General features: G+C 33.1%; 1 protein-coding gene across 1 annotated transcript in view; it reads right to left on the bottom strand.

The window, feature by feature from the left end:
* Positions 1-25,219, bottom strand: part of SNX2 (sorting nexin 2) — a 58,122-nt gene that overhangs the window by 5,016 nt on the left and 27,887 nt on the right. Inside the window, exons 2-11 of the mRNA XM_043465901.1 lie at positions 24,548-24,665; positions 20,163-20,323; positions 18,807-18,873; positions 18,426-18,469; positions 16,879-17,020; positions 12,846-12,924; positions 7,151-7,226; positions 6,090-6,203; positions 5,745-5,838; positions 4,136-4,341 (exon numbers count right to left, since the gene is read on the bottom strand). Coding sequence (XP_043321836.1) covers positions 4,136-4,341; positions 5,745-5,838; positions 6,090-6,203; positions 7,151-7,226; positions 12,846-12,924; positions 16,879-17,020; positions 18,426-18,469; positions 18,807-18,873; positions 20,163-20,323; positions 24,548-24,665 — 1,101 coding nt within the window. The remainder of the gene's footprint in view (positions 1-4,135; positions 4,342-5,744; positions 5,839-6,089; positions 6,204-7,150; positions 7,227-12,845; positions 12,925-16,878; positions 17,021-18,425; positions 18,470-18,806; positions 18,874-20,162; positions 20,324-24,547; positions 24,666-25,219) is intronic.

The raw sequence follows: 25,219 nt of genomic DNA, 5'->3' as shown, positions 1-25,219 counted from the left end.
ACAAAATGGTAAGTTAAAAACACTCTATCTATAGGCACTGAAATCCATTTTACTAGATTTGTCATCTCATGTCATTTTTCTTCTCTCAGCAGTGAGTCTGAGTGTCCTCTTTGCTTTTCTTGTTTAAAAGACCATATTCGCCTTAAAACATTTCTCATTATGAATTAATTTTGCTTCAGTCAAATTAAAGTGGGCCAAAATCACAAAAGTAACAAATCTAACACAAATAACATTCCAAAAGTCACTATCATTTAAAAGAACCAATCCCTGTGCCTCACCATATACACAAATTTTAAAAGTAATTTAAAATTTTAAGGCCTAGTTTTCCTTTAAAGGGACAGAGCTGTATCAGCTCTTTATTTTTAAATTCCTCTGTTCAATAACTAAATTTATTATTTAAAATATTTACCAATACAGGGCAGAAACGAACTAAAAAGCCCTTTAATTTCAATATTTGCTCAAGTTCTTAATATATATCAACGGGCCTTTTCAATGGAAACTAATTTGGTCTCTGCCCAGGTTATTTCATAATATTCCAGAATCATCACATGTTTACTGTGGAACAGATACAGGAACCATGATAAAGGCAAAACAATTAAAGTCTGGTTATTTTGGGGAAAAAAATTAATCTTAATTCCACAAAAATTAACTTTTTCTTCATTTGTCTTTCCACCCTTCTAACACTAGAATATAAAGAAAGAATCAGAACCACACTTAATCTTCTAAAAATGTGATCTTAAAAATAAAATTATTGTTGAGGTTTGACAGAAAACAACAAAATTCTGTAAAGCAATTATCCTTCAATAAAAAATATATTTAAAAAAATCAAATTATAACTTAATGTATGCCTCTGCATGGCAAGATACTAATCCACTCTGGTACAATCAGTTTCATCTGTAAGAAGGAAACATTTAGACTGGTGATTCACTTTAGACTCCACATCCCTGGCGATTTTATGGTACCTATCTGTATGCAAGCTAGTCTAAGTTAGATAAGGTTGCAGTTGTGAAGCAGTTTTCCTAGCCAACCAGGAAATTTGACACTACAATTTTATTTTTTCCCATTTTAATTTAATTAATACCATATTCCAATTCAGTGAATCCAAAAGTATGTGGCCCAGATTCCTGGAGTCCTGAAAGAATGCTGATTATATAGACAAACAATGAAGATGCTAAACTCCTTGGGGAATTCATCTATTGGCTTTTTAAAAAATTACATTTTATATATTTTATACATTTACTTTCAGAGTAAGAATTCCTTATAAAGAATTCTAGTGCTGAAAACACTTTTTGAAAACTACTACCTGAATTCCTGACCCTACTCTAGAGGTTCACAGGAGGCCAACACATGAGAATGTATGTAACGAGTTTACCATTTAATACATGTCAGTTAACAGTACTACCCAAAATGTGGAGTCCCAGATGTCAGAGGCTGTACAAAAGAGGAAAACAGGAATTTTCTGGCTTCAAGGGCAGAACTGGAGAGTATTTTCAGCAGATGAACTTCATCTCTTTCTTTAAGACACCAATTTCTCCTGTTTTCAGCACAGTCACTTTAATTTTAAGCTAGTTCTCAAAGTACTTTAGCTTCAAAATTACCATCATTTTGAAAAATACTCTCAATGCAGATAGAACAAGCTATCAGAAATCAGTAAGACAAAAAATTAAAAGAAAACTGGGCGAATGACACAAACAGTTCATAGAAAAAAAGAAATGCAAAAGGCTTACCGTTTGTAAAAGTGCTTACATTCACAATAACTAAAGAAATTAAAAGTTATACCTCTTTAGAGAGTAACACGGCAGTGATCATGGACATTTAAAATTCATATATCCACTGGTCAAGTAATTCTACTTCTAGGGATTTTATGCCCAAAGAGTTATTATCAAAATACTTAATGTTAGACTGATCAAATAATTCAAGGTCTATCTATATGCTAAATGACAGAATATGATTAACCATTTAAAAGATTAGAAAATATATTTACATAAACTGATAAACAGATCTCTTAGAAATGGAGTGGGTAAAAAAAGCAGGCAAAGAACTGTGCATATAGTATGCTCCTTTTTGAAGAAGGAAGAGATAAATGGAGAGAAAAAGGTGGTTGAGAAAAAGAGATAGAAGGAAAAAAAAGAAAATCAGTTTCATATACATGCATGGCTAATTCTGTAAAGACACCTCACAGTATTTGACTGAGGGAAGAGAGATTAGAGGTCTTAGGTAGAAAAGAAATTTACGTTTTAGGGCTGCTAGAATTATTTTATGCACGTATTACTTATTGAAATACAAATGAATTAGTTTAAATTTAAAAACAAAAGATAAAGATCATAAAAATTACCAAAAAAATTATGTCATTCATAATTTCTCAACTACGTTATGAAATTGAGTTGGGCTAGGTTTCAGTAGAAAATCAATCTGAAACAGCTTAATGTATCTTAACGTATAACTTGACCACAGACCATACTAATTTAGTATTTCCCAAAGGGTGTTCCATATATGTGAAAGGACATTAAGTGGAAAAGAATTCCTATTCATATGAATTTGAAAGCCTCCGGATTAAACAAAGTTAAATGTCTATTTCATTTTTTACTACTAGACAGTCCTGAGATTTATTAAATGCCCACACTGAATCCACAAGACATGGATATCACAAACATTATCTCAAAGACTTAGTTGACTGTGGTACATATTTCAGTGTAAGCGTTCTGCAGGAAACATTCTGGGATGTGAATATAACTGTAACTTCATGAGATGCAAAAATGCAGTAAGAAGGCAGAGGCAGTATGAGAAAAGCTGTTTTTGAAGGATGAGCATCCATCACACAGACGAACACTGAGAGGGAGTCTTCTCCCAGGTAGCTCTTGTCAGCATGTACTACCTCTCATAATAGACAGTGCCAAGTGTCCCTTTTTGAACCCACAGGTTTTTTCTGGAGGTGTTATTCTTTTTAACAACAGCTCTCATGCTAGTGGGAGTTTTGGAATGAGGTGAGAGTAGGTGGCAGAGAAACAAGAACCATTATCTATAAACTGGACTTCTGTGTATCACAAGTTGCCTAGCTAAAATGAAGTATACTCTGATAACTGTCTATATTAACATCTTTAAATAACTGAAAAGAAAAATTAACCACCAGGAATATAAAGAGTGACATCTAAGAGTAAATACAAACAAAATTGGTAATTTAGCAAAACCAAAACCTAAGAAGGAGCCTCTATGAAGTGCTAAGAACCCTCTAGCAGTAACTGTCACTAGCCTGAGAACAGAATCATCTAAAAGATGAAATGCATCAATGTTCTGATTATAGATGAATACCAATTTGATCAGACTTAAGATGAAAAAATTTTGTGTAAGAAAGGAAGGAACAAGGTTACATTAACTTTCTAGATGTTTGAATTCAAAGTAAACTTCCAGTTCCCCTTATTCCATGATAACTAATGTTCATAACAATACTTTAAAGAAACCATCAGATCTTAAAAAGTACATTCCAAAATATGTAACAGACAAAGTAACAGGTCAATTACCTGAATACCCGAGATATCTGTAAAAGACTAATTTTTATTAGTTAACAGGATTACTTTCCCAGTTATTCAGAAACTTAAGACTGCTCATCCTTAGACATTACAACTTGAAAACACAGTTCTTCATCTAATCTAGTCCCATGTCATCTATAAACACACGGTGACCACACAAAATATTTTCTTATAGTCTAAACTCACGCTAAAGTCACTGTTAAGTATATTCATGCAATAGTCGGTCAGTTCTGGTTTTGTCTGACTTGCTGTAACTTTACTAATGAGAACAGAGTCCAGCCGGTAGCTTCAGCTCATGCCAGAAAGAGTAAACTAATGCTATCAGTTAGCTGCAAACTTCTATATGTGAATATGTAAGTATGTATGTACTGGTTTTACCGTATTTGGCACCCTTGGATCCCTTAAAAAACATCAATTCTGTCTATGGTACTAAGTCATGGGGAAGAGAATATTAAGTTAGGAATAATCATCTTGAAATCATTTTATAGATACTAGTGTAGTATGTAATTTACAAATTTAAATGCATGCCTAATAGGAAACCATATTCTTCTTATAAGCAAAACACTGAAGTATGAAAAATTCAAGGAAGATTACAAAATAAGGCTTACTTTCACTGCAGCAATAAGACGAATGTAGTCACTAAGTAGTTCTGAAAACACATAAAAATCAGCAAAAGCTTGTTCTTGATGTAACTGGTCTATCTTCTCCTCAACCTCTGCAAGCTGAGACAAAGCTCTAGATAGAGCAGTATGATCTTCAGAATTACCTAACATGGCAGCACTTTTAGCAAAGGCAGCTGTGTTGGCTGAAAGTTCTGAAATAGAAAAGTATTCATTTAGTGTTCACTAGTGAAGTTCTTAAATATTGCATTGATATTTTATATTCTCTTTAAATTTTATCTATTTACAAACTGCTCAAGTATTTTAAAATAACACTGTAAAGCTCCAATTAAAAAATAAAAAAATATTTTAAAATAATAACATAAAAAAAGTCATTAAAATGCCTTGGGCATGTAAGTGTCAACTGTTCAGAGCTCTACTGAAAATTTAAAAGTACACTGCATAAACTATGTTTAAAAATTTAATATAATAATCTCCCTTCCCATTCTCCTCCTAAGTGCTTCTCTGTATAGTCCTAAAAAAGACAAAAAATAAATATTTTTATATGGAAAGCACTGGGAACACTCACAATTGATTTGTATTACATTATATGGCCTTTAAACATGTATTTATCATTGAAAATAACAATTCTTATGAGATTATTATTTAGCTCACAGGAAGAAAGCAGGGCAAAACTGTATATATAATTCACATAAATCCTATTCTTTTTTTCTTTGTGTGCAACACCAATGCTTAGTGATATATTAAGAATTTTTGAATGTGATCATTTTAAACACATCAAACAGAAAAACAGATGTCAAGAACTAACGATTATTTTGCCTGGATTTGCTCTGTTCCTCTGCATTTTGTAAAGTTCTCTTAAAGAACCATAAAATGTTCCCTAAGAGAGGATATAAATAGCAAAAACTGTTATAAACCACTTTCAATAAGAAATATATTAGTAGATTTTTGTAATTGCTTTTTTTTTTTGCAATGTATTACTGATAATGGCACTTACAAGTAATAAATTATTTACTAAGTGGTTTAGAAAGTGTTCTAGAAAGATAATTACTAAGTGTTTCAAAAAGATAGTTCTAGAAGTCATGTATTCTTTAAAAATAAAACAAAACCAAAAACACCTCACAATGGAATAAAAAATTAGAACTCAATTTTTTCATGAATTTTAAACACTCCCCTTTCTGGGTTTTTAAATATTGTGGTTGAAAAATAAAGCAAATGCTTCACAGTTCTTTAGGAAATATAGGCACAAAACTACATTTTAAAGACACATTTCAAATATCAATTTTTGAATTTTATTCTTTAATTATTAAGAGTTATCAATAAGACATCTTCATTTATTCAGTATAAGTTTAACAAAGAGTTAATAATCAAGCAGTTTTAATCTAAAATTCAAAATATACTTTTACACACCTAAGATTTTTCTCCTTCTAAACTAGAAGATTAAAATACAACAAAAAATATTAAGTAACAAAGTTGAAATAGAAAACATCCTCTTAAAACTATTCATTTCACAACTTTAAAATAATCAATTTTAATAAAACTTAATAAAATATCTGAATTAACTTACAGTGTTAAACATATAAATAACAAGACAAACCTTTTCTATGACAGACCAAGGCTTCAACACTGGCATGAAGTTTCCTAAGTTGCTGATCCAGATTTTCAAATTGCTGCTGCTTTTCTTCAAACCACTAAGAAAAAATGAAAAATGGAGCTAATTTAGCCAGAACAAACCAGTGTAAATTAGGTTACCAATAGCAAGCTACATTCCTTGTTTTAAGGCAACGAATTAACCATGTATAACCATGGTGGTCAACTGATGTGCTGAGAACTAAACTCAATAAGCAAATTAATATCCTATTTTCTACTTGTACAGCTTTAAAATGCAATTGTTGGGCTCATTAATTCATCTCATTATTCAAGTCGAAAAATCAGCTCTTACTGCATCCGATTCATTCATCTTGATTGTCATTTTGTTGACAGCGTCGGCAGCCTTGTTCACCATCCTCAATATTCCTGCTCCACTCAGAGCCTGTGTATTAACTGCTCTAGGCAGCTGGAATTGAATGACAAATAAGGGCAAACAAACCGGTTAAAAGCCTAGAGGTTTAACTGGCCACAAAAGGGACAGCTCCCACATAACACCCCCGAAAAAAAAGAAAAGAAAAAAAGGAGGTTGTATTTTCTTCACTCTCATACATTTCAATAGTGAGATCTAATTTCTCAAATACACTACTTGTACATTCTCAAAGGAAAACTTAAAAAATAGACTTTCCATTTGTTTTTCTTCTGCACGTTTACATTTAGATGGAACAACACTCTGTTTGTCAAAATATATTAAGAAATTGCCAAGCACCTTAACACTGGCCACCTGTTTGCTAGCAGATATAAACTGTTTAAAAGGAGAAAAGGAGCAAGTCTTGAGAAAAATCTCCTTATGCTTAGTCAGGGCTGTGCGATTTGGATTTTTTTTTTTTTTTTTTTTAACAATTCTGAAGTTCAAGTAGATTAAAAAATCTCATACGGTAACAATTAGAGGACAAAATGTGCCAAATATAAAGATCAGCATGGTTATAATTAAAGTTCTTTCAAATCACACATTTCCATTTCAAAACCTTAATAAGACTATTAGAATGTAGACATACAAACCCACATTCAACTATCTCTAAAATGAGGTCGGAATAAACTTATTTCAACACAATGCCTAAGCAATGACTTAGGGTATTCAGAATTAGACTATTTGTAAGCTTTTCTTTTAAATCTGGTTTTAATATATTTCAAGAAAGGGAATAATCATCCTACAATTATTGATATGAAGAAGATATTATGATATTGCTATGAATTTAGTTAAGTAATTAAAGCACTAAGCAAAAAAAAACCCACATTGTTTTAATCCATTTATTAATGCAGCTGTTTGCTGAACACCTATACTTATATAAATTACTACACTGATAATAAAAAATGAGAACATTTACATATAAAAATTTAAAGTAGAAATGGTACCTCCGAACTTTCTAAGAACTGCCTTAAATCAGGATCCTGTAGTAAAGTTGGATGCTTTACTGTTCTTTGAAGATACCTAGATTTAAGAATAAAATGCTTTTATTTATCAGTAGCATCTTATTTTAAATCTTATTTCAACAAAAGAATATTTAAAAATTTTAAAAAGATGCCTTCTGTTTGCTTCCTATCAGTTTGCTTTCACTCTAATTATGTAGAATTTTACAGTAATTTAATAATTAAAAAGCTTTGCATTCATCTTTTGAAAATTCATAATTATGTAAAAAGAGGCATGGTAGGGGGTAGGGGTAGGAATGGGGAGAGGTTAAATTACTTACCAAACTTCTCACTGCAAAGTATTAGAGTTAGGGTACATATGTAACTTCATCAAACAACTCTTATCTTTTGGCAGGTCAGTATGTCCCCAGTCACTATTATATATATTCTAGTAATATATATATTACTAATTAGTCCAAACTATTTTTTTTAATTGCCATCATTACCAAAATGGAGAACAGCCTACCAATTTTTCCCCCCTTGGCAGTAGATTTAAATAATCAAATCAGTTTTCATCCTCATTTGACAAGGACTAAATTTTTTTCAATATTTCTATTTCCAAGGTTTTGCTATTTTTGATGTTTTCCTTATACAACATCACATAAAATAAAAGGTAAAGAGAAACATCACTATTAAATCACTATCAGTTTACTTTAGTAATTTTCCTTTATGAGAAAAGGTCAAACCCTGTCATTCATAATAAATTACCAATCTTTCTTTCATAAGAAAAAAAACTCCACTATTTGAATCACTGCTACTTATCTAATCCCATTTTTTAAAAATTGATCTTTCCCTAGATTAATAATTACATACAGTAATGTTTCAATTATAATAAGTTGCCTAACAGTTAATATGCCTTTATTCTATTTATTCAGAACAGATTATAGAATATGCCTAAGAGTTTCTGGGGGAAAAAAAAAAAGCTCAAACGTTAACTTCTATTTTTACATATTTAAATAAAATACCATATTTTTTTTGGATGCTTTTATTTATTTATTTTTCATTTATTTTTATTAGTTGGAGGCTAATTACTTTACAATATTGAAGTGGGTTTTGTCATACATTGACATGAATCAGCCATGGAGTTACATGTATTCCCGAATACTCACCATATTAAACTTCATGTTAAGTCATCAGCTCACATAAGAGGTCATTATAATAGAAGTGGTATTTAATAGATACGTACAATACAATCTACACTGGTTTTAAAAAATATTTATTTGCTGCTTAGTTTATAAAACTAAAAAAAAAAGTACAGTAGGAACACTAATCCTGTAAGTTTGAGAAATGGTGATATTTTTCCACTGGAATTTTACTTAAACAATTTTAACACTGAAGTTCTCTGGTACTACTCTAGCTGAGTTATTAAGTTGTTTACGACTGTGTGCTGTTTAAAAGCAGTTTGCACAAGTTGCTCATTTGAGTGCACACAACAGCTGGTAAATAGCAAGCACTTAAGACATTCATAAAATGAACAAGCACGGAAGACAAAACATCTAGTACACAACCTTCAAGAAAAATTGCAGTACTTCAAACCTAAATGGAAATAGTACTTATATTCTAAAATAACTTTTTAAAATGAGTTCTAGTGACAATTTTTGAGTGAGTTCTATTAAGTGAGAATACTAGTCTCATGCAATATTCCAAGAAAAAGAGTGTTTCTATAACCAACAAAGTGTGAAATATATTACATACATATTCCTTTAAGATTCATAGTGAACAGCAGCATATTAAATGCTGTGAGAAGTACTGCAGGAAAAAGATTTGGTTTAACTTGATAAAGCCTACATTAATAAACCTCAGACAGTAGATTTCTTTTTTCATCTTAAAACATACTAGCATTTTGAGGAATCAACGTTGAAAAATTACGTTCTAGAAAAAGACAGTAAAACTTTCTTAGGGGTTACATGAAAATAAAGAGTAATTAATCACTTTAAAAAGGCATTAAACTTACATAATGTTAAAATTAAGAAAAGAAACATAAAACGGATTTTTAGTTGATTAACCATTTGTAACTACACACCAATTCAGAATTAAGGTCAGAGAAGGTTATAGATGTGTAGAAGAAAGATAAAGAGCAAAAACGAATGTAGGAAATAAAATGAAAAGAGGTACTGGGAGAAGAACGAACACTGAAGGAACACATAAATGAAAGATGCTTGGAACTGATGAAAAGTAAGTATCAGACTCTACAAGAAGTGATCAGAGTTAGTTCTTAAGATTTGTGCTAAGGATCAGTATATTTACAATCACTAAGGGCTTTCAACTGCTTCCCTAGTGGCTGAGATGGTAAAGAATCTGCCTGCAATGCAGGAGACCTGGTTTGATGCCTGGGTCTTGAAGATCCCCCGGAGGAGGAAATGGCCCACACTCCAGCATTCTTGCCTGGAGAATTCCATGGACAGAGAAGCCTGGAGGGCTATAGTCCATGGGGTTGCTTTCAAATTTCTACTTACTTACCAAAACAGATAAAGCAGGTTATACAAAATGCTTGAGAGAAACAGAGTTAAAGTTATTTCTCTTGCTTTAGACTCAAACAAATGTGCTAACAAAGACAAACCACAAAGGCACAAAGAACCTGGGTCTCTGATGACATTCATTTGTTCCTTCAAGGAACATATCTTGATACATCAGTTACTGTTCTGAGTACTCAGAATGTATCAAGGAACAAAAGAGAACAAGATTCCTTTCCTACTGAAGCTTTAATATCAGAAAAAGAAGACAGACAGCAAATCATAAAAATTATGTAGTATGAGGTAAGATGGCAAATGCTGTTGAGAAATGAAAGGACAAGTAAATGGGATCCGTGAAAGTGAAAGTTGCTCAGTCGTGTCCGACTCTTTGCAACCCTATGGACTATACAGTCCACGGAATCCTCCAGGCCAGAATACTGGAGTGGGTAGCCTATCCCTTCTCCAGGGGATCTTCCCAATCCAGGGATCGAACCAGGGTCTCCAGCACTGCAGGTGGGTTCTCTACCAACTGAGCTACTAGGGAAGCCCGATGGGATCAGTGGTTGATGCCAATTTAAATAGAATAGGTCAGAAAAGGTGATACATGAATGCCTGAATTTTAAATAGGTAATGGAATTAGCCATGCAGATACCCCAAGAGCAAAAGCTTTAAAGGAAGTGCTACAGACGGTAGGGGAGTGAAAACCCAGGTGAGAAAATACCTGGGATCTTTGAGGAGCAGCAAAAAAGGTGAGTGTGGCCTAGAGCAAAGTGATCAAGGAAGATATGAGATCAAGTACGTAACAGAGTGAGCAGTGCATGTCATGGAAGATTTTATAGGTCATTATAAGGATTGTGGCTTTTATTGAGTGAAATGAGGTGCGTGTATGAGTGGGGCTGATTCATGTTTTAAAAGAGTAGAGGTACGAGGATGGAAACAGGGAGATCAACTTGGAGTCTACTGAAGTTAATTCAGACGTTTCAACTAGGAGTGAACAAATGAAAAAACTGTTGTCCAGATATCAAAAGGAAACAACAGGATTTCCTGATGAATTTGATAATATTAAAATCTGCCTATCTCCAAACCTTCTGATATCAGTGGATTAATCAATCTACACTAACTGTTGAAGCTTTGCCAGCTGGGTTTTCAGGTACTTATTAAGATACAATTACATTTTTAGAGATAAGGAACAATGAATTAGGTTAAATAATTGGTCCAAGACCTCACAAATAGTGTGCAATGCATAATGGAGTGCAGGTTTCAACAGAGAAAGGATTCTAAAAGCTACTTTACATTTCTCAGTTTATATTTACAGAAGTATATCAATACTATAAAACAAACTCAATATGCTCGTAAGGTAACACATGAAGCACTCATAAGAAAAACCAAGTGAGCTATCTTTAGGATCCTTAGAAGATGTAAGTTTCCGCTTACTGAATGTGGCACAGGAGGAATGTTTGGGTTCTTAACCACTCCCTTTCTCTTCCCATATTTTAATACCAGATATTAGTCTTTTTGCTCAAGACAGTCATCTGGATTCTCAAAGTTCAACAAATAATTATGTAAATGACTACTAGAGCGTATATGAAGAAATACATCCTTGACCTGCCAGATCCAACTAGGTCATGTATCCCACAGAAATGCCTAAATGTTTAAATTTTAAGAAATGCCACAGAAAACTCACAATAAAAATCATTCCAGTTCCTCTGCTTCTGTATGTTTACACCTGTATTTTCTTTAGCTATCTTCTCTAATGTAGAATGAACTCATAATATGCTTTTTCACTACTTCAAATTCTACTAAGGTACTAATAGTATTTAACAAATAGTATTTACTAGTCAAGAAACTATCTTCACAAATACACTAGGTCAAGCTTCAATACTTCCTTAAAACTCTCCTCAGTGTTACATAGTGAATGAAGGTACGGTTTAAGTACTACACAATGCATTCAAGTTAAAAGAAAAGGTGAGTGGAGAATCAAATATGTCCTTGGTACAATAAATCTTCATTAAGTTTCTTATCAAGGATGTCATCCAAAATATTTCAAATTTACTCACAGGAAAACAGGACTGGAAAGGCTTCTCAAAAGGTCATGGTTATACTTTCATGAAGAACTAAGTGAAACCAAGGCAGTACATTATCTATCTTTATTCTTAAACATACTCAGTCTATGACTTCTTTCACAACAGAATCAATTCTAATGCTGAAATTAAACTTCTATTGATGCAATTTCCATCTTTTTCCAGAGTGACTGCTAGTCTCACAGACATAATCTCATCTTTTAAGTCTTCTCTAACATAAGACTTTAAGTTGCACACTAGCTCTTCTTATTATGAATTGTTTTCAAACCTGACTTTACTGTGGCATTTTCTTAAAATTGAAATAATTACTAAAACCCAGAACTATGTTATGTCAAAAAGAGTTTTAAAAACTAATATATACCCAGTAGATATATATTCTATTTCCTAAAAACTGTCCTTATCTACTCTAACCACTAATTTTAAGTCGAGAGAGAAAATAAAACAAATAAATTTGATTAAAATTAGAAACCAAAAAACTATGAAAGTAGCAAGTATTTTAAATCTACATAATTACCAACTATAAGTTGAACTTTAAGATAGTTTTGAACTTGTCTTCTCATATTTTCAGCATAGAAAGGAAGAGGTGTTAAGATTCTGGGAGTAGATTCCTCCCATCCATTGCTTTTTGAGCTGGCCACAATGAACACAAGTCTTCAAAGCTATAAGAAATGTGTCAGGTCAAGAAGTATAAAAGAAGGTACAGTATACATATCTATCAGCCTTTAACTATACAGTCAGTTCAAGCATTGACTAACACTTTTGTACACTCAAGTCACAATCAACTATAAAGAACTGAAGGAGGGAGCACAAACCTAAGTTTTCATTGCATTTAATAATATTTCAATATCACTATTCAAAAGGAAAATTAATGTAGATGAAAACAAGTATCACTTTGTTATGAGAATTAATAGAAATGGAACAAGTATACAGTACCATATTTTGTAATGAACCAATTTTCTTTAAAAAAGCTCACAGCACTCTTAAGAGTAACTGAGTGGTACTTCAGAATTTCCATACTTAATAATATACTTGTGCCACTTAGTGGAATCAAACTTATATTACTGAAGTAAAAACATATGAGTAATAAACATAGCTGATTAGAATTACCTTTCAAGAGCTGCTCTCCGTTTTTCTACAAATTCTGTGGATGATGAATCTTCTTTACCCACCTTGACCTTGGTCATGCCTTTGAAAAAATTGAATGAGATTCATGATTTTCTACTACTGAGAAACATTTTTTTAAAATAATTTCTGCATAATTTGGCTTCCCTGGTGCCTCAGAGATGGTAAAGATGGTAAATTTCCTGCAATGCAGGAAACTCAGGTTCAATCCCTAGGTCAGGAAGGTCCCCTGGAGAAGGGAATGGCTACCCAGGCCAGTATTCTTCTCTGGAGAATTTCACGGACAGGAGTCTGGCAGGCTACACAGCTCACGGGGTCACAGAGTTAGATGCAACTGAGTAATTAACACTTTCACTTTCTGAATAATTTAAAATATATCTGAATTTGACAAAAAAGTGCCAAAAATTATAACTAGTATCATACGTTTGACAGATTAATATATATACTTGGCAAGTACTTTTAATGTAAGCTATAAAAGAGTACAGCTAAAAGCAGAGGTTGAGCTATGTCTACAGTTTTCCAGTTTGGAATCCTCATTTTATTTGATATATATTATACTCCTGGTAAATTAAAATGTGTCTGCACTGCAATATGCATAATGGAGTTCAAATTCATGAGTTTAAGCTCACTTGATATTTTTATCTCTTATGAGCAATAATTAAAAGTCTTTACTTTTGATATTAGAAAAATAAGTGTAATCTGTGAATATGCTAAGTATTTCCTCTGCCACAGATTTTAAGAACATGTTCTTGTTTATTAATCATACTTGGCTTTATAACAGCTGAAATAATGAGTTCTTTCACAGAACCTATTTGAATTTAAAAAATAAAGTCATGTGCAAATTTTTTCTTAGTTAATGTATTCATTTTTAAAAACTGATGGACAACATGAAGTTTTTAAAATGACTCCTTCTCTACTTGATTTTCTGCCAAGAACGTCACAGAACAACTTGTTATCCACCTTTAATAATTGCTCAGACTTTATGCACACATTTAGAGGAAACTAACTTGACTTTATCTTTTATTTAACTACATTTATTTTTCCTGCTAATCTCTTTATATCTTTTTTAAACTGCATTTTATATGGTTGCCTCAAATTCTCCCTATCTTTTCAATCCTTTTAATCTAATAATTGGTGGAAGGTTGAAGATTATTAGAGAAAAATATTAGTTTGAAACACAATAAACTTGGCGTAAAAATTGAATTTTTAAATTTTTTTTTCCTGGCTCAATGTTTAAAGACTAGTGTATCTAGTCATCAAAATGAGAAAAATTATTTTGTTTTTCCTCTTTTGATATATTAAAAACAGTTGTACAACTTAAAGCTAAAGAAAAAAGGATATTAATAATAAATAACTTATGATAAATGAAACAAGTTCACTACACAGATAATGGAAGGCCAAAGGATACCACTGCAACAGTTTAGAGAAATAAAATTATTAACTAGACTAGCAGTTCACAAAGCACGGTTAGAGTATCTGGAAGCATTCTGAGACCTTTTTGAGGAGTGGCAGGGGATGTGTACAAAAATCTATCTTCATAATACACCACGCTGTTATTTTTGTATTTTTCACTCTCATTCTTTCACGAGAACTCAGTGGAGCTTTCCTAAAGTTATATGATGTGTTGTATTACAAAAGACAGAGTGCAGAAGCAGATGTAAAAATAAAGCTATTTTATAATAAGCCAGAAATTAAAGGGATTTTGCAAAACTGTAAAAAACAAAAACTGAAAGCCATTCTTATCATTATTTTTTTGTTTTACAAAAATAGTTTTTCACAAAAACCTTATTTGGTAATAACAGGTTATGAGTTTATTATTTTTAAGTCAATTAATAAACACAATTTAAAAATTCTCACATGTCAGTATCAAGAGATGCAGCTCTAAAAGCAAAAGCTCTTTAAGGCCCTTGAATAAATCTGAATATACAAGGGGTCTTGAGACCAAAAAACTGAAAAACTATACTAGATCTTTGAATTTTAAAAAAGAGCAAGAATATAAAAATGTTTTTGAATATAATCAAGGTTTCAAAATCATAAAAGATACAGATAAAGCTGCTTTTCAAGTCAAATGTTTAAAGAGGTAAAAACAGTAACTTAGAGTAAAACTTATTTCAAATATATTTAATAACAATCTTATGTATATAAAAAATTGATTTAAATAAAAACCTATGACCATCTTCAAGATGACGGAGAAGGAGGATGTGCACTCAACTTCTCCTGAGAGAACACCAAAAATCTATGACTGAAAAGAAAGAGTGGAAAAAATACTACAAAATTTTAATGGTGGGACTATTAGAGGTTTTCCTCTTTTGTAATATTCTGCATATTCTTAACTAAGGCTTTATTACCTATAAAAGTGAAATGTTTTTCAATGTTAAATTGAGGTATGTAATAAAATAAAATGAGTTTAAATAGCTCCTGTGTGAGCAAGGCTAGATCAAATCTTTCTGTACAATGTATAGCTGAGCACAGAACATCTCCAAGTTCTCAGAAAAATGTTAATATGCTAATAATATTAAATATTCTCTGAATGTTACTCAGTAATAAGGTACTCTGCTACTGCTACTGCTAAGTCGCTTCAGTCGTGTCCGACTCTGTGCGACCCCACAGACAGCAGCCCACCAGGCTCTCCCGTCCCTGGGATTCTCCAGGCAAGAACACTGGAGTGGGTTGCCATTTCCTTCTCCAATGCATGAAAGTGAAAAATGAAAGTGAAGTCGTTCAGTCGTGTCCAACTCTCAGCAACCCCATGGACTGCAGCCTACCAGGCTCCTCCATCCATGGGATTCTCCAGGCAAGAGTACTGGAATGGGGTGCCATTGCCTTCTCCGATAAGGTACTCTAATAACCCTAAAAGCGTTTTTAATTGCTTTCATCTTGCTAAATTCCAACTTAATATTTAACATCATCACATTGTATAAATCAAAATCCTTAGGTATTAGAAATAAAATTTTTAGCTACATACTCTTCAGTTGATAAATGACTATCACAAATAGAATATTTAAATTCAGTATCTCTTAAGAGACATGTGTACCCCAATGTTCATCACAGCACTGTTTAAAATAGCCAGGACATGGAAGCAACCTAGATGCCCATCAGCAGACGAATGGATAAGAAAGCTGTGGTACATATATACAATGGAATATTACTCAGTCATTAAAAAGAATTCATTTGAATCAGTTCTAATGAGGTGGATGAAGCTGGAGCTATTATACAGAGTGAAGTAAGCCAGAAAGAAAAACACCAATACAGTATACTAACGCATATATATGGAATTTAGAAAGATGGTAACGATAACCCTGTATGCAAGACAGCAAAAGAGACAGAGATGTATTGAACAGTCTTTTGGATTCTGGGAGAAGGCGAGGGCAGGATGATATGGGAGAATGGCACTGAAACATGTATATCATCATATGTGAAAAGAATCACCTGTCTAGGTTCAATGCATGAGACAGGGTGCTCGGGGCTGGTGCACTGGGAAGACCCAGAGGGATGGGATGGGGAGGGAGGGGGTGGGTTCAGGATGGGGAACACATGTACACCCATGGTGGATTCATGTCAATGTATGGCAAAACCAATACAATATTGTAAAGTAATTAGCCTCCAATTAAAATAAATATATTTAATAAATAAATAAATAAAAACCTGAAAGTCACTGAAGAGAGACTGAGAGAGATGTTTGGAGTGACTCCTCTCTTCCTTTAAGAAATACTGTAATACTTTACTTAATAGATATTTAAACTAGAATTATTGGAGTCATGAAAGACTTTTTTGGAGGCAATGTCAATAACATAAAGCCAGGGTTATTTTTGATGAAAAGTGTCTCACAAAGTTAGAAAAAATTCAAAAAAATAAAAGCTTGTATGGTATTTATAAAAAAAAATAAATAAATTCAGTATCTGTTAAGACATTGATATGTCATGATAGTGAATGATCATGAAATACACAAATCCATACAGTTAAAACTGAATGTACTAGTACCAGTAACAAAAGTCAATTTTTAAAGATTCATACTTACCTACTATACTCTTTTCTGGTGCTGGTGGCACAATATAACCAACGTGTAAATACTTGCTTGCTAACTTGCTATGCAAACCGAGAAAGTCACTAAATCTTCTTTTAACTGAAAATTCACTTTTACTGAACATGGAAAGAGAAGTCTACAAGTGAAGAAGAGGTATTTCAAATTTTGAATACTGAACAGTTATTTAAGTTAATGTAATACATAACTGTGAATATGCATACACACACACAGAGGTCTACATGGCAAAAAAAAATGTAGAGTAGCTAACCAATGTGAAACAAAAATTTCTAACAACTGGAAAAACCCCAAATCATAGTTGTTGCTGTTTTTTTTTTTTTTAACAGAAAACACCTGCTTTATTCTACACTTAACTCATCTCACCAACTCTACCTGTATTTATGCTAATGATTCTTAACTTCTGATCTTTACCTCTAGCCTAGATCCCCACTGAGCTTCAGTCTAATATACAGTCCAAGGGAAAACCTCCACTTAAATTGCACTGCCACCTCAATTTCACCATATTTTCCCCTGCTGGAAAAGTGAAGGGAACTCCTCTGTATTGTTTACTATTATATTCTAGCCTTTGGAAGACAGCCTGACTCCAAGGTATATCAATAAGTGTCTGTTTAATGAATTAACAAATTTCACTCCATATTGGTTCCTCCCTTTGTATTGCCTTTTCTCCAAGATCATTCCAACAACCACAGAGTTCCTCTAGACAAAGACTCAGGTTTCCCTCCTTCCTGACTTCTTACATCCAAGCTCTACTGATCACACGTCCTGTATAACTCAAGAAACCATTTTCTTCACTCATCCCCAGAACCAATTCCTTAGTATTAAGTATCACTTCTCACAGTAGGACTGCTGCAGACCCCCTGTCTTTGAGATTTGAAGGTCTACAATCCCTTTAAGAGTCGCAACTGCCTCAACTAGAGATCCTGACCTTTCTTTTTGTTTTGGCCGCACTGTGCAGCACGAGGAATCTTAGTTCCCTGACAATGGACTGAACTCACACACTCCCCAGCAGCAGAAGCACAGAGTCTTAACCAGTGCACCACCAGGGAAGTTCTCTGACACTTTTATCCTCCCAATCCAAACTGAGTCAGAGAGAGCTTTCTAGAACAAAAATCTCATTGAGCCACACTCTTGTTTGAACTTCAGTGGTTCTCCATCATACAATTTCGAATGTGACTGTTCATAATAAAGGCAGGCTTACTGCCAAACAATTTAATCTGGCACCACTTCCGGCAGGTCCTGGAAAGCACAATGTTTTCTTCTTTCTGGCTTTTACACAAGCAAATCCCTTTGCCCCCTCTCCCACCCGCAACACTTCTACTCTGCCTAGCTTAGATCCCTTCCTGCAGAGCCTCCCAGAACACTCTACCTACCAAACCGCTCAGGACTCACTGTGACTATTTATATGCAACTTTTACTGGATAATAACCTTGTAAAGACAGTGATCATGTACACTTTAACCACTGTAGTATCCTCAAACTACACAGTGAGGGCTCAGTATTTTTTTAGAGGAGCAAAAGGCTTACCTTTGTCGTTACTCTATAAGCCATGTAAGCATTCATGCCATCACCTATAAGAAAAGCCAAGCTCTTAAAACTCGTAAGCTTAACACACAAGGTAACTATGTGAGGTAATATATTAACTTGATTGTGGTAATCATTTCATAAAATATTAAGCTATCACATTATAATTGCGATGTGTGTACATCCTAAATACACACAATTTGTGTCAATTATTTCTCAATAAAGCTGGGAGAAAAAACAAACCACCAAACTGCCACAAGTTTAAAACTTAGAAGCACTGTTTTAATATTGTAACAATGCATGTAATTAAGAAAAACAGCACATTAACAACCAAGTTAATTATCAAAAAGAACCAAGTACAAAATATAATAAGTTTTAACTCACCAACTTTCTCGGGATCTGATACACCAATTTCTATATCAAAAACATCTCCATTTGCTTCTTCTTCAATCTAGGAAAATTTTTTTTGGTATTAAAGATTCCAATTTGTATTACTGTCATAATACCAGTAAGTATAATTTTTACCATCTATCTTTTATTCGGATCACTGCCACATGAAACAATTTGAGAGTCACTCAGCACTCCATTTCTGAAAATCAATGAAAGCTTTTACATTTCCTGTCTGTGTGAAAAATACACACACACACACAAAGACAATAGGAAAAGGATAATTGGGAGAAGTAACAAAATCTTGTGTTCCTCTGACTCCTCAGATGTAAAGAAAACTTCTGGAGGAATACTGTGGAATATTTTTGTTCAATCTTCAGAAGCAGATTATGAAAATACTTCCTTAATTATTTTTAATATTATTATTTTTCAAAGCTATATCTCTCCTCTTTAAAACCCAGGAAATAGCCATTGCTTTGGCCAGTAGAATCCTACAGACTTGCAGAAATTATTATAAGCAACTTGAGCATCATGATTTCTCTAATTACCTAGTAAACACACGTTCTTCTTGAAGCCAATAAAAGTACTACAAAGCTGAGAAAAAAAGTAGGAAAAATGATAAACCTATGAGACTACAGAGAAGCACTTTTTATGCCATTATAAGTAAGCAATCCCTATTAACAGTAGCTCTGAGAGAAAGGTTTATTACCTTCAAGAAGAAAACACAGGAACTGTTCAATTTTTCAAAATTTAAAAGCAATATTAATATTCTAAAACTTCAGAAAAGCATGTTTTTCTAATGGTAATTTTTTTCAAAGTTGCCCTACTGCACAGATTTTTGAAAAGTAAGCCTTATCTGAACTGTAACATACATAAAGTATATAAATCCTAGGTATAAAGCTCAATAACTTTTACAAAGTAAACATATCTCTGTAACCAGAAATGAGATCAAGAAAGAAAACCATCATTACACCCTAGAAGGCCCTCATGCTTCCTCTCCACTCACAACACATCCCCTGCTCTGCCAACATAGTCAGTCGCTCAGTCCTGTCTGACTCTTTGCGACCACATGAACTGTGGCCGGCCAGGTGCCTAAGTCCATGGGACTGTTATGGTAAGATCACAAATGACAAAGTGTCTGACTTGAGAAGGAAAGTGATGTATTCAAGTTATTGGATTAAAAAGTGTGGAGATAAATTAAGAAGTCAAATCACCCAACCTCTTTAGTGTTCTTTTTGGAAATGTCTAAAAGGCTTTGATTACAAATGATGGACAGGAGAGAAATGCTGGGTGGGGAACAAAAACAAAAGTATTATCTACATATTACTTTAGAATATAAACATTTTTCCATACCTCATCCCTGGATCTATCAAAGATCACAGGAGCAGACATACTCTTTGATTCAATTCTGGGAGCAATGAGTGTGGGGGTCACAGGTGTGACTGCAGGAGAAGGTTCTGAGGAGAGTATAGGTTCCCTTTCTGGACTGTCCAGAGAAACTTCTTCTGTAGCTTCTAGACACAAATTAAACAAGTTAGTTGAGGATACTGGTAACAAGTTGAGCAGGCAATGAATTATGAAACATTTTTATATGACCCATAATATCAAAATATTATTTTAAAATAATTGTTATAAATAATTTATGAATCCTTCCTTAGTGGTGGTTTACTTAAAACTTTAAATCCAACAGTGACTTTGTTGATTTTAGGAAGAATTCTAGTATGTCAACATAGTTATCTATACTAGTGGTAGGGATAAAGCTAGTAGGAAAGCAATGATGTGAATAATTCCACATTCATTTGTGTCTGGATCTATAATATATCTAATACTTGTGGTAACTTACCTTCCAAAATCTTGTATTCAGGCTAATATACACACAAACACAAACTTTAGAGTGGAAAGCTGCTCCCAACTATCCCAACTGGGATTAAAAATTTGTTATGGAAAGTCCACAAAATTAGTAATCTAAAGCAATTAACTGCTAAAGATTACTGAATATTAGCTGAATACACAAATATACACAAAGCAATAGATGTTTAGGTTTTCATTTAAAGTGCTTGTTCACTTGAAAAATCTAAAACTAAATATATTTATAAACAAAACAAATCAATAAACTGAGTGTCTAAAAGCTATGTAACATTGTGCTAAATGCAATGAAGAAACACAAAAAAATGTAAAGTATCATACCTGCCCTCAGGGAGTTTATAATCTAGTCGGGAAAACAAGACATAAGCATGCGGAATGTTAAGTAATAAAAGACAAATAACAGCCAAGAGAACAACATAAAGAGCATAACAAAACGTTTAACTGCTATATGAACTATAGAACAAACTATAATTTGAGTTGAGATGGGAGAGAATAATCTAGGCTGGGGAAAATAGGGAATATTTTATGAAACTGAATTGAAAAGATCTGAATGGATTTAGAGAAACAATGAGGGAAGTATTCCCCAAAAATGAAACACAGTTGACCCTTGAACAACATGGGGCTTAGGGCCATCAACCCTCTACACAGTCAAAACTCTGAGTATAAATTATATTTAGGCCTTTCATATATATGGCTCCTCTGTTTTAAAGGTTCCACATTCTTGGATTCAATCAACCTCCGATCAAGTTGTACTGTAGTATTTACTAATTTAAAAAAAATGTGTATTAGTGGACCCGAGCATTTCAAACCCATATTGTTCAGGAATCAATCATAACTGAGTAAGTTAAAAGCAAAGCCAGAAAAGTAAAATTTATAATCAGTGGCCAAAATAATAACCACAGTTCTGCTGGTTTATAGAACTGATACCAAGAAAAGGCAGGAAGGACTGTAAATGAAACAGGATTAGATCAGTGGTTTCTAACCTGAGGTTCTTAGATTCCTCCAAGTTTAAGAAGGTAGTAACAATACACAGTGAGCCATTTTAATACCTCAAAAAATATATCAGTAATAACATATATGTTATTTACTTGAAGCAGTAAGATACCTCTTGAATTTCTGAGGTATTAAAAATTTCTACCTCTTTGAATTAAGAGGTACAAACTACTATGCATAAAATAAATAATCTATAAGGATATATTGTACATTACAGGGAAAACAGCCAACATTTAAAAACTATAAATGGAGTATAAACTTGAAAAATTGTAAATCACTATACTGTACACCTGAAACTTAAATGATACTGTATATCAACTATACCTCAATAAAAAAATAAGTCAAAGTTTTTCTTTTTTTACAGAAAAAAGTCCCATATATACTATGTATAAAGATTGACATTTTCTTGAAAGAGTCACTTTGAAGGTAAGTGTAAATTGATTATGTCAGTGTCAGCTAAGTAACATTTCACTCATACCACAGACACTAGAGAATTTTTCAAACAAAGGAATACTTGTTAAACTTTGGATTTGGTATAATCTGCTGAAAAGCGTTAAGTGAAATACACTAACTACCCTGGCAAAAACAAGTTCTAAAAGTCTAGGACAATTTCAACACTGGCAATTTGCTCACCCTCATTTACTCTCTAGGACAGTTTCCTAACGTGTTCAGTGAAGCTTAGTGCAGGATGGTACTGATGGGAAAGTGCCTCTCGAGTTACCCACGTTTGGTGAACATCCTGTAAGTAAGCTAAAACAGTAACAAAAGTCATGCTTGAACTTTTTCTGATGCCACTTCTGACATAATAGTATTTGAAATGCTACCCAAAGTATATTGGCATACATACCAATTACAATCTAATCTCATTATGGCTTTAAAACCAGAATGGCTAAGTCACTAGAGCAATACCTATAGTTTCTTCTCTTATACAAGTCTTAGGAAACCTAACCATGTCATTATGAAATGTAGCTGAGTTTAAGATAAAAGATAAAGCATAAAAAGTGTCTGCAGGTAACAAAAGAAACAGATGACTCTTTTTATTGTTTCACCTCTGTTTCTCCTTAAAAACAAACAAAAACACTGACATTGACCATGGATCTATCACTATGTTTAGTATAGTCCGCACTAGGTACACTAACACAAAAAAGATTTTTCTAGTTGAGCTTTGTGGGCAAATATCACTGCTCAGCCCTGACAGGGCAAACTGTCTGATCAGCAGGGCACACTGTGAACAAGAACACCATCTCTCCTATGCGTACATCAGAGTTCTGCTTTTAGAGTTTCAGCACACTCATCAACATAGAATTCTGAGACTTAAAGGTTAAAGACTCTTTAATAAAATGGACAATCCAAGTGTTCTATGTATGACCCTCTACTATTAGAGGAATAACCACAATTTTAGATTAGCAGCTACTTTTGTCATCTTTCAGATTAAAACATAAATGCCATGAAGAAACTTCCAAGGATCTCCTGGGAAAAAGTTAATGAAAGAAAAGAAAAAGTAGTATTACAATTTTGGTTAACTGTCATTATACTCTAAGTTGTTAGGCAGCAACAGAAAAAGCGGGGGAGGGGCTAGGAATATGATTGTATTCACATTTTAATTTTCTGACATGAATTCATAAAATACATTAATTCATCTGCAGTGAAAACTTTTCATACATTAAACAGGAAATTCTATGGACCTCTGTCATAGAGGATTGTATTTTTAAACATACTTGTATTAAAAAACTACAGGATGGTTTCAATATTCAACCACTATAAAAGCTGAGGGAGGATACATTATCAAGTTTTAACTCAAAGAAAGCCAGTTTAGGTAAATTAAGCTCTTAAACACACAAAGATTTACTATTCCAATTATTTGTGCCATTAATTCTAAGGAAGATGCTGCTTTTTAATATCCAAACATTAATTTGTATCTAAATTTTAATCTTAACTACTGTTTTCAAGAGGGTCCAATTTTTTAAAGGTAGAAATGGACTACACCAAATCCTGCTGCGGCTGCTGCTAAGTCAATTTAGTTGTGTCCGACTTAGTGCGACCCCATAGATGGCAGCCCACCAGGCTCCTCTGTCCCTGGGATTCTCCAGGCAAGAACACTGGAGCGGGTTGCCATTTCCTTCTCCAAAGCATGAAAGTGAAAAGTGAAAGTGAAGTTGCTCAGTCGTGTCCAACTCTCAGCGACCCCATGGACTGCAGCCTACCAGGCTCCTCCGTCCATGGGATTTTCCAGGCAAGAGTACTGGGGTGGGTTGCCACTGCCTTCTCCATGACACCAAATCCTGCCCCCATATCAAAAATAAATTCCTGAAGAATCAATTTATTCACTTAAAATTGAATCAAAATGGTCCACATGGTAAATGATGAAACATTTTACTGAAACAGATTTCAAATATATATAGATTATAAATAAAGTAATTCTTAAGTCCAGAGTTTAATTTTGCTTTGTGAAAAATTGTAAGTAGTAAGAAAGAATATAAATCATTGCTATTTCTCAAAGTCTGAATGCCACAACCATTAGTTTGTGTCCAAGTACTGCTTGAAATAATGAAATTATTACTGTGACTTATTTCCAAATGCCTAAAGACTCTACCAGAAAATTACTAGAACTAATCAACGAATATAGTAAAGTTGCAGGATATAAAATTAACACACAAATGCTTAAAACCAGAAAGGATCACATTCGTGCTTCTCACAACAGTCTTTATTTTTCACAAATCAAAGTAACTAAAATTTCCTATCATCCTAAGTCATTAACAAGAAAAGCCATCAACAGTACTTCACAGAAAATGTTAGTTTTGTTTTAGAGAATATTTTCTAATAGGATATATGCTACAATTGACAATTACTTAAAAAAAATAAAAAGTATTTACAATTACCTGCAAAAAGATCTTCTCTGTCATCATCTAGCACAACTTCTGCAGGCTTTGGACCATTGGAGTTCGTACTAATATCTTCTGCAAGAAAGCTAGCTGGATCCGGAGATGATGGACTTGACTGTTAAAAAAATAATTGATAATGGATTGCCATGTTTGTCTGTTATAATTATGTCTCCAGATACTACAGAAATAGAACATTCTCCTGATAAGCAGAGAAGAAAGAATAAGAACAGCTATTTACAGCTTCTCCTCTGAGGGTAAGAAATAACCAAAAACACACTTTACTCACCTTCTTTCTTAACAAGAAGTCACTTAAGGTTTAAAACAGAAAATCTTTTCCAGTCACCCAGTTAGATATACTAATCTGTCATGTCTAGTTATAATTAACAAAAACAAATTTTAATGTTTTATACAGTATATAATATCATATAATAGTAAAAATCAGACCTTGCAAATATGTTGCATGAATAAGAAGTTCAAATTAATACTTTAAGAAAAAGGTTTAGCAGTAGTTGACTTAAGACTACAATTATTCTAAAATTTCTGTATTGTCAAGCTAAAAAAATTCCCAATTATTTACATTTCAACTAAGCTAAAGGAATATTTTTGTATTTCTGAAAGTACAAAAATCAGCAAAATGGAATCAACACTGTCAGATTTACCACAGTTTTC

The sequence above is a fragment of the Cervus canadensis genome, chromosome 4 (assembly GCF_019320065.1).
Source record: "Cervus canadensis isolate Bull #8, Minnesota chromosome 4, ASM1932006v1, whole genome shotgun sequence".
Lineage (NCBI taxonomy): Eukaryota > Metazoa > Chordata > Mammalia > Artiodactyla > Cervidae > Cervus > Cervus canadensis.
This window is presented reverse-complemented; position numbering and strand designations above follow the sequence as displayed.